The 10596-nt window shown below is 38.1% G+C and overlaps 1 protein-coding gene across 1 annotated transcript; it reads left to right on the top strand.

Moving 5' to 3' along the window:
• Window positions 1-255: 255 nt before the first annotated feature.
• LOC113034716 (interferon-induced, double-stranded RNA-activated protein kinase) lies at window positions 256-10351 on the top strand. Its single transcript, XM_026189623.2, has 15 exons — window positions 256-564; window positions 1131-1260; window positions 1347-1486; window positions 1570-1693; window positions 1797-1870; window positions 1953-2102; window positions 2212-2335; window positions 2554-2612; window positions 7364-7483; window positions 7577-7711; window positions 7817-8021; window positions 8339-8467; window positions 8783-8884; window positions 9088-9150; window positions 9376-10351. Exons 1-15 carry the CDS (start codon window positions 455-457, stop codon window positions 9511-9513), a joined length of 1803 nt encoding a protein of 600 aa, XP_026045408.2. The 5' UTR covers window positions 256-454; the 3' UTR covers window positions 9514-10351.
• The last annotated feature ends 245 nt before the right edge of the window (window positions 10352-10596 follow it).

Here is a 10596-nt window from a genome sequence, read left to right as displayed (position 1 = left end):
TCTTGTCAACATTACAAGCTGGAAGACTATTTTCTTTGCAGTGCACTTTTGTTCCTTTTTATTGCTTCCCACAAACTAAAATTAGATATACCTTTCAGCATTACCAACACGGCCCACGAAGACTTATTGAAGAAAGAAACGAGCTTGGAGAGGGTCCTTTAAAAAAATGCAGAGGCTTTTTCTGCACACCGCAGGACAGCTGAATGTGCTGCGCATTTCCGTACACAGAACGTCGCTAATGTGCGACAAGTTGGAGTTGGTTTCGACTGCTCTGTTACCACGTAGGGGAGGACGAAGAAACCGAAACTTACTGATGCCTAAAGTCAGCTGAATCGAAACAAACAATGGACATACTTGACCGCAGTCGGAGAAGGAAGATGGAAGTGGGGACGGGAGCAGCACTGTGAGCTTTGTGTGCTCTCACCGGGATTTTGTTACATTTGCCGAGTCATTAATGATGGCAACTAAAAACTACGTAGCTGAACTAAACGAGTATGCGCAGAGAAATCGCTTGAAGCTGAAGTATGAGTACCTTGGCTCTGACGGCCCAGACCATAATAAAGTGTGAGTACATTTGTAGTACCTGAGAGCTTTGAGCATTATAATATATCGACGATAATAGAAGTATTGGGTGAGATGAGTGTTTGATAGCACGGTAAGTCAAAGCTAATCAGTACAGTTTAAGAAGAGGACTTATGTATCTTATCGGAAAAATGCACAAGTAATGATGGTGACATCAAATACAGACTGGTGTAGTCGTAAGCCTTTATTACCTTGCAGTTATATTTTAAATTAATTTCAATCTGTCTTTCAATTACAGGAAATAATAGCTGTTAGGCCCAAAGGCTCTATAATGGCGCTATGCTTTGCCAAATCTTTATTTCTAACTAGTTGAATAGTCATGTTATTATAAAGAGCCCAGCAAAGCACTGGAAACCCGTTTTAAAACTGCACCTGCTTGTCTGTTGCTGTATATATAGGATGTCTTACTATATATATATTGCATATACACGCAATTTACATCTCAAGTTTCATCATAAAGAAATATTGCCTCCCAGAGGTTAAAAGTGGAAGGAGAAAATTCAAGTTATTTCTTGCAACCTAACCCTAACAGGTCATTTCCTCTACAGATTTAGCCAGAAGGCGATCATAGATGGTAAAGACTACCCCAAAGGTGTGGGGAAGACCAAAAAAGATGCAAAGCTTAAAGCAGCTGAAAATGCTCTGAGGTGCCTGCTGGATGGTAAATGTCAGGACTTGGTAAGTTTATTTAACTTTAGCATGTTGGAGAAAAATAAGTGGTGCATGTGCCCATGGTGTTTGTTTTTGTTTTTTAACCTTAACAGACAGAAAATGCAGCAGAAGCTTCTACACCAGCTGAGACAGATATCAACTTCATATGCTGGCTCAATGAATATGGCCAGAGAAACAGGTTGACTATAAAGCCTATGGAGACAACAAGGCCTGGACCAAATAATGCTATCCCGTAAGCCTCCTGACTGTTTCTCAATTATAGCTATTCTGTGCTCATGTAAAATAGATTAAATAAATGTTATTTTATGGCATTAGGTGGTGTAGCTTCATGGTTGGTGATAAGGAGTACCCAGCAGTCTCTGGGAAAACGGCAAGAGAAGCTAAGGAGGAAGCAGCCAAGCTCGTATACGACATAATAAATGGCAACAAAACTACAGATGTAAGTTATAGTTCAGTCCATGCCATTCTAGCTTGATCATAATCCTAAAACATAAACATTTTAATATAACCACATTAAAATTGTACTTTTTATATTTTTCAAGACTGCAGATGAGAATCACAGCGATGGATCAGGTCAACAAAGTGAGGACTTGAGTGAGAATGTTTTTGATCTGTGGTGAGTAATTAACAATGGTGATGTATTGTTTAATCGTGGCATCTGCATCATAGTAAAGTTTCTTACTGCTTGTTGTTTACAGTACTACAACAAAAAACCTGACCGTGAACTCTAAAGACCCCAGCTTAGTGGAGACAAATTACATAGGACTTATCAATGACTACTGTCAGCGAGAAAACTGCTCCTATACATTTGTTGATGAGAAAATATGTGGCACACCTGATAAACGTCAGTGAGTATGCCTGACGTACTGGACTCTGAATACACACTGCAGACACTGGATGCTCATGACTGATGTTCAGCAAACTGTTAATGTACTGTTCAACTTCTTTGCATCTCAGATTTTTCTACAAATTACGGATTAACAACAAGCAATATCCTGTGGGGAAGGGGAAGAGTATCAAAGAAGCCAAACAAAGTGCGGCGCGACAGGCCTGGTTTGTTCTTCAGGAGCAGTCAAGCAAGGTGCTTATATTTTTATCTTTACTTTGTCTCATCAGATATAGTTGATTAAAGGTTCCAACAGACAATCTGTTCTTTACAAGTAATTAAAAGGACCAGCTTGGAGGGATAAACTTACTGATATTACTAGATGTGGTTGTATGCCCTAGTTCTTAAAGAGTATACAGCTGATCAGAGCAAATTTTATCCTTTTAATCGATGTATGCTTTTTATTCTTTAAGGAGGATGCCAAAGACAAGAACGTGGGAAATGGCCAGAATGAGATGCCAACTGTATCACGGTATTTTAAATAAGGAAAAAGAAATAGTACTAAGAAACTGCTATTCTGATTTAACTCATGTTTTTGTTGTATTATGTCCTGAGAGAAAGGTTTAAATCCATCCATCCATCGGCTTCCGCATATCCTTTTCAGGGTCGCGGGGGGCGCTGGAGCCTATCCCAGCTGTAATAGGGCAAGAGGCAGGGTACACCCTGGACAGGTCGCCAGTCTGTCGCAGGGCCAACACACAGGGACAGACAACCATTCGCACTCACATTCATTCGCACATTCACACCTAGTGACAATTTGGATTATCCAATTAACCTATCCCCACAAGCTGGTTTAGACTATGGTCTTAAATCTCCCTCGCTGCTCCATGATAGACAGAATCAAGCATTCTGAGCATTCTATATACTGTAAATCAAATCCCCATAATCAAGTACAAACATAAAGGTGAAAACAACAAGTCTATTTCTTGCCTCAAAAGATTAATAGGACTTTCAGATACTTACTCAGTCTGTACAGTTCTTGCTGTAGTGATATTATAACCCAGATTGTTTATATATAAAATTAATAACAGTAGCACTTTAACCTTCCATCAGTTCTTTTGTTACATTAAGGGAGGTAGCAAGTGATTTATTCTATCCTTACACACTGATAGTTGCAAGATAAATAACTTTGAAACCATTCAGTTTTTTCTAACAACACTGCACTGACAAGTCTTTACTTTAAAATTTCATAATAAATGGTGTCAAATACCTCATTTAGATCACTAAAAATAGCTTCACAATGTTGCCTGTTATGTACCAAAAAAGAAAAGTTTCAAATTATCTGGACCTCTTGATTTCCTAGAACCTAAAACTTTGAGGGTTTTGTGGACATCAGATGCTCGTTAAAGGAACCAAACATGTCAGCCTTGCCAGAAATGTGATTTTAGTCTTTGTCTATATGTGGGTGAGGTCTAGACCAGTCCTTCAAATTTTAAAGGGGTTATTGATATTATTTTAAATCTCCATTAGACAATGATCTGCTTTGGCTTTTATTTTGTTTTTCAAGTTAACAGATCATGCAGGGAAATTAATTAAATTCAAGTCAGTGCCGTTTAAAAAAATCCAGTTGATTTTTTTTTCAATGCTTTTGTTTTAAAACCACCAAAACAAAGGAAAAGAAGAAAATGAAAGTCTAATCTTAACTTGAATCCATAACAAAGGCCATTCGAGATAACCACTCATTCAAACCAGTTTGTAACGTGTTTTATTCATACAAAACTTTATGAATCTACAAAGAAAGATACATTTGAAGAAAAGGGAAAAAACATACCAGCAAATAGCTAGTGGCGTTGCTCTCAGTAAGAATCAATATTATGTATATAATTAGTACCTCATCAAAAGAACAAATAGAAGAAGAAAAACAGAGCTCAGCTGATACCTGTAAATCTTAGCCTAATCACAGATGTTATCAGTACCTGCAGTTTTTCAAAAAACAAATTGGCCAATGAGAGTATCAGTTGGGCTCCAACATATTTGTTGTGAACATCTGCTTAGAAAAACTCTTGCGAGGTTATCAGTACCTCTCCCTGCCTTTTGTCCATTTTAATTTGCAATTCATTGACTGGGGTTCATTTGCAACTCACAGCAAACTTATAATTAAATACACTTTACATAGTGATAAAAAACAAACAAACTAATAAATCATTCCTATGACTGACTATTTATTTTAAGAACTCTTAAACCTAGCTGAAAGGTAAATATAAGGAATAGATTACCATCACAAAGACTGATCAGGAATCAGAATCAGTAATCAGAAGGGTTTTATTGCCAAATGTTGAGCAGGTTTACAACATTAGGAAATTGCTGCGGTTGTCATGGCTCGGCTGTGTGGCAGGCAGGATGAGGACCCAATCGCAAAACTCACAGACTCAGGGGATGAACTCAAAAAGCAGCTTTATTGCTGACAAAAAGATAATAGGAGATACAAAACTAAACTGGGAAAAACTAACATAAAGCTCACCAGGAAACACAGGGGGAATCACACACAGCATGAGGGAGACGCAGACATAAATACACAGAGGATTAACGAGGGAAGTGGGAGCACACGGGGAACACAGGTGACACTGATAATCATAACAAGACACGGCAGGAGTGAACGCAACACTAACGGGAGACGGGCAAAGTAAAACAGGAAGTACAGAGGTTCAAACAGGAGGAGAGAGAGCACGGGGAGAACGCAGACATAACGGGCTGGGGAAAACATAGAATAAAACACAAGGAGGGGAGACGAGGGCTCACAGATACATAGAGGGGCACACGGAATAAAAGTCACAAGGGGAAAACACACAAGGAACAAAATACAAAAATACATGAAAACTAAGAATACTGGGCCAACATGGCCCAGGACCATGACAGCGGTGCTTCAGTGCAAACATACTGTCATAAATGCTTAAATAGACATGAAAATAAAAATAAGAATTAAAAGAATTAAAAGCACATGACAGTGCAGTGTCATGTGTTTGTGGTGCGAACAGTCATACGGTTATTGTTCATGTGTCCAACAGCAGAGGGGAAGAAACTGTTCTTATGGCGAGAGGTTCTGGTGCAAATGGACCGGAGCCTCCTGCCTGAGGGCAGCAGGTCAAACAGACTGTGTCCAGGGTGAGAAGGGTCAGCTGAGATCCGAGCTGCACGCTGCAGTGTCCTGGAGGTGTACAGGTCCTGCAGAGATGGGAGTCTGCAGCCAATCACCTTCTCAGCAGAGCGCACAACACGCTGCAGTCTCTGTTTGTCCCTGATAGTGGCTCCAGCGTACCACACGGATGATACAGAGCAACCTAAAGCTGGCTGGCTAAAAGTGCTTTGCTCTCAGAATGACTTGTAGTAGTGAGTAGTTGAAAGGTTGATGTGCACTGGATCACAGTTTAAGGCATATATTTCTATTTGTGATGAGGACTAAGGACAAAGCACTTCTTTTCCACAGTAAAACTGTCTCATGAAAAAGAAAAGGAAAAGACAGAGTTTTTCTAACCCCATCTTTGCACTAAATCATTCACTGAAAAGCTTTTATAATGCTATGATCATAATATAACTTGGATTAAAATAATTCAATTGATGAAAGATTTTAAAGATTTTTCTGGACACTTTCAACAATTTTAAAGAGATTTAGAGAGTTGCAGTCAGTTCCAGTTGAAGTCCCTCATGAGAAATATTTCCTGAAGACTGAATTTAGATTAGCACTTCATTAAAGAGGTTAGCACACCGTTGACAGCTGAGGGTGTTTTATACTAATCAACAACTAATGTAGATTTTTTTAAACTATCAAAACCTGAAATTGCTTACTCAGAGAGAGGCAAAATTTACATAGAATTTGTGTTTGACAAATATCGCAATCTCTATTGATAACACTATTGGTAATGCATTGGTTTAACAAGGTTTCAGGTTAAACATTAACATTAGCATCAGTAGAATGTGTCCACACATGAAGCAAACTTATTTGGAACATAAGCTATGTACATTCAAGTGAGGCCTTATCTAGATTTAAAATCCAGAGGAGTGTTAAACCTTTCACTAAAATTGGGGCCAGTATTTGGTTTAACATTCCCAGAAATAACAAGTAACAGAGCAGTTGAGCACCTCTGCTTAAAAGATTTTCTAGGACATTATTTTTTATTATTTAAATCTATGATAAAATCATGGCATCTGTGTGAAAGAAAAGTAAAATTCTCCTGAAGGACCATGACACAAATCATACGGGTCAAGTCCACAGAGGAGAATAGTATGGGGATAGGTAATAGAATAGACCTTTATTATCCCACGGATGATAAATTTGGGTGTTACACAGCTTTTATAGCAGGGGGAAATATAAAATATAAAAGGAAGACACAAAGTGGTCCTATATACATAATCAACTGAAGATCGTATATAATGTACAGAAATATATATAGAAAAAATTGTACGGAGATATGTATAAAATGTGCAGTGAACAAACAAGATGATGAGTAAGATAATCCAAAGGATGTTAAACTGTGTTATAGAGTCTGACAGCTGCTGGTAAGAATGACCTGCGGTAGCACTCATTCCTACACTGTGGGTGTAAAAGTCTACTGCTGAATGACTCAATGGTCTGAGTCCCATTAGCTGTACATGATCCATTTCATACGGTATTACAATTTAAGAGCACTGAAAAGGAGTCTCAGCCTTTGTGATGGCGTTAACTACAGATCCACAAAAGTAGCAAACGCAGGTCGGAAAGGAGCAATATCATTTATGTATTCTTTCGTGTTGGGTTTTGGGCCCGTCAGGCATTTTGCCAGTCCAATTCCAGAAGGTGAGGAGGCATCATGGCCAAAAAGTCACTGTTGCACAGACCCCTGTGGTCATTTATGCAAGTCTACCTTTTTTGTATGAGAAAGGAGGATTTATCCTTCCTTTAGAAGGAAACATCCGAATTGGAAACAGTTGTTTCTTATGGAGCTACAGCTTGACATAGCTTGAGGTCAACTTGGAGAACTTTTTAGCTTCAGCAGCAATCTAATGACCACAGTCTAATTATCAGTTCAATGCAGGATTTTTAATTATTAGTCAAGGGTAAGTGTCAAGTAACCGTGCCGTGTAGAAAAACCTGCCAAAATCACTGGTAGTTTTCAGAAACATCGAAATCAGTCAGCACACACACAGACATGCTGCCATCTAGGATTTTGATTTCTGAAGTTTATAAGAGCTTTCTGTATTTGATCATTACGTTACATTGTTGCATAAATGTGTTGTTGCTGTCCACAGGTTTACTTTAGAATTTGAACCCTTGGAGCATCTTGGTAAGGGGGCCTTTGGTTCTGTTTACAAAGTAAGACATAAACAGTTGAAGATAGAATATGCTGTGAAGGTCGGCTGCTATAAAGAGTTAAGTATGCCACAGTAGGATTCCAGCATTCAGTGTTATATGTACAGTACTTGTGCACTTTCTGTACTGACACTTTTCTTATTGTGTTTCAGAAAATCTCTTCGAGAGGTGAGAACATTATCAGACCTCTTCCACCGTAACATTGTTAGATATTACACGTTCTGGATGCAGGATACTGGATACGAGTGGGACCTTAGAGACAGTTATGACAGTTACGCCTCTTCACAGTGAGTCCTGTGGACCTACTTTTATATATTAACTTTTTGTTAAAAGGTTAAAGTTAAATATTTACATCACTTTTTCCTTTTCTTTTCTTTTTTTTACATTTTTAGCACTGCAGATAACCCCGAGACAAAGTTCCTGTATATTCAGATGGAGTTATGTGCCAAAAACACACTGAGAGACTGGATTGATGAGAAGAATAAAGAGAGTGAACAAGACTCCAAGCGAAGAGAAGAAAGTCTGAGAATTGCTCAAGAAATAGTTTGTGGAGTCGAGTATATTCACTCCAAGAACCACATCCACAGAGACCTTAAGGTGAGACAATGCAGCGAATTTCAAGACAAAATAAAATTGTTCTGCTGAAATTAGAAGGTACTTCAAGTGTGTGACCCCTTAATGTGTCCTCTGGTTTACTATGACAAGGGTCTTTAGGCGCCCTGAGACACATAACAGACTTTTGTTGACTATTTTTAAATCTGCTGTAAGGGCATTCATGAAACTATCAAACAATAGATTGTGCAACATCTTTGCTAATTTTTTGGTCCCTAGAAATGATCAAATAAATAAACATAAATATACCTCTTTGATAATTTTGCTCAAACATACCTCATGTTCTTCTTTTGAATGCAAAGCCTGCAAACATCATGTTTGGAGTGGAAGGAGAAGTGAAGATTGGGGACTTTGGTCTGGTCACCAGTGATGATGATGATGAAGAGAGAACAGTGTGCAAAGGAACTCCATCTTACATGGCTCCTGAACAAGTGAGATGGTCTATACTGACAATAATGTTTACTTCTTGTGTTTCATTGGTTAACAAATAGGATTTTATAATTGGCCTAAGTACTACATGTGAGCCTTTCACACTTAAAGCTCAGTCTCACCTCTCTTTAGTGGTGAAAGCTGTAAAATCATCAGCTTTTCTTCCCGCAGAATTTTATTTGACCCTCAAATTTAAGCAATTAAACTGAAAGATGAAAAGATTTTTTTAATTCAAGCATAACTGTAACATTTAGCACAGTGATTGAGAAAAATATGACATCAGATACATTTGTCCTTTGTCTGTTTGTCTATCACAGAAGACTGAGAGGAAGTACGACAGAAAAGTGGACATGTTTGCTTTGGGGCTGATATTCTTTGAACTCCTTTGGAAACTTTCTACTGGCTATGAAAGAGCAAAGGTGAGATTCACTGCAGTCATGTTAACAATTGTGCATATGCATGGAGTTATTATATACCAATAACTAGGTACCTGTAGGTTGTTTCTTCTGGCACAGCTTTTTTGTGTGTTTTAAATGTTTTCATTCTTCAAACAAGTGTAATTGGAACAATTATTGTATAAACTAACGTCCTCTTTCTTCTTTAATCACTTCATTAACACCAGATTTGGCCTGGCGTCAGAAGGCAGAGGTTCCCTGAAGAGTTTTCAGTGACTTTTACCAAAGAGGTAAATTACCATATTCATACTATGCTTACATTTTGACAGGATGGTCATCAGCAGAGTAGTGATAAAACTTACATTAAGTGGTTTTTTCACTTATAAAAGGTCCTCTTTGATTGCTGAGTTGTCTGGACATAACATATGCATTTTTTAAATATATTTATTATTTATCAGATGTTTCACTGCACAAGACATTACACATACACCGTGTTTTTTCTTGTTTTTAAACAGAAGCAAATTATTAACTCATTGCTGTCTGAGAAACCAGAAGACCGACCTGATGCCAGCGCCGTGAAGGCAGAGCTTGAAGAGTGGACTCAGATATTCAGCACACAAAAAGCATCTCGCCAGGAAAATCAAACTGTCTGATAGTCACAAGAGAAAAGTTTCAAAAGTCACAGAAGCCTTTACAAATCTGTCTTGTTGCATCTGCTTAATGAAATGATTTGATGTACTGTGTAATATTATGTTGGGTAACTGTTAACGTGCAAAGTTAATATATGGAAGAGGTCACATCATGATTCCCGGCTATTTCAGGGAAGTTTGTATTGGATTTGGAAATGAAATGTGAAATCATGATTTTAAAATCTAACTATTCAAATCAGTTTCCCGGTGTAGGTCGTCACTTTGTAACTGTTGTTAACCTGCTGCTGTCCTGAGGAGGAGGAACTGTGATGCTACGTGTACTTCTGATGGATTCATGTTGAATGTCAGAGATAAAAAAGCACACTCCATGTGGCTCAATTTTAGAAACTTTCCTAAATGTTTTCACTCATTTTTAACCCATGAAATACAGTTTAACATTTTTTTTCTTCCATTTTTTTCTTTTGTTCATTTTAATCTGATTGATTGCAATATCAGTCAGCTACGTGTGACTTGGAACAGCAGGAGAAAGGTCATTAATTCTGTACTAGAGGGTTGAAATAATGAAAAGGTGTATAAGAAACTGAACTAGTAAATGTCTCTCATTTAACTCTGATTGTTCTTGCAGAAGCACTTGGTATATAATAATTACCAAAGATTTTCATTTTTGGTATTTAAATAATGAGCAGAGTGGCAGCAAGAATCAACACAATCAACTCACCATTGCAGTGTTATTTTAATTCAGTCACACTGGAGGGTTTCCGACTATGAAGAGCTTGTTTAAGGTTGTACCACAGCATCTCAATCTGATTAAAGTCTGGACTTTGACTGGGACATAACAAAACTTTCCTGTTGTTATTTTATAAGCATTCAGAGGTGGATTTACTGGTGTGTTTTGGATGTGCTTGAGTTTTGAGGCACAAACTAATGGGGGACATTCTCCTTCAGGATTTACTGACAGAGAGCAGAATTCATGGTTCCATCAATAACAGTAAGTCGTCCTGGAGCAGCAGAGCAGCCCCAGACCATCACATGACCACCCAGGGATGGCTCTAAAGAAGGAAATCAAGTGGGGGTGGCAAAAGTAAA

Source organism: Astatotilapia calliptera, chromosome 13 (assembly GCF_964374335.1).
Source record: "Astatotilapia calliptera chromosome 13, fAstCal68.1, whole genome shotgun sequence".
Taxonomy (NCBI): domain Eukaryota; kingdom Metazoa; phylum Chordata; class Actinopteri; order Cichliformes; family Cichlidae; genus Astatotilapia; species Astatotilapia calliptera.
The sequence above is the reverse complement of the archived record's forward strand: the minus strand, read 5'-3'. Positions and strand labels throughout refer to the sequence as shown.

Excerpts from the sequence above, each read along its gene's own strand:
- LOC113034716 (XM_026189623.2), top strand. The coding sequence starts at position 455 with ATGATGGCAACTAAAAACTACGTAGCTGAACTAAACGAGTATGCGCAG. Across the intron at positions 1,694-1,796 it reads ATGGCAACAAAACTACAGAT|ACTGCAGATGAGAATCACAG; the intron begins GTAAGTTATAGT and ends ATATTTTTCAAG. Across the intron at positions 7,484-7,576 it reads AAGGTCGGCTGCTATAAAGA|AAAATCTCTTCGAGAGGTGA; the intron begins GTTAAGTATGCC and ends ATTGTGTTTCAG.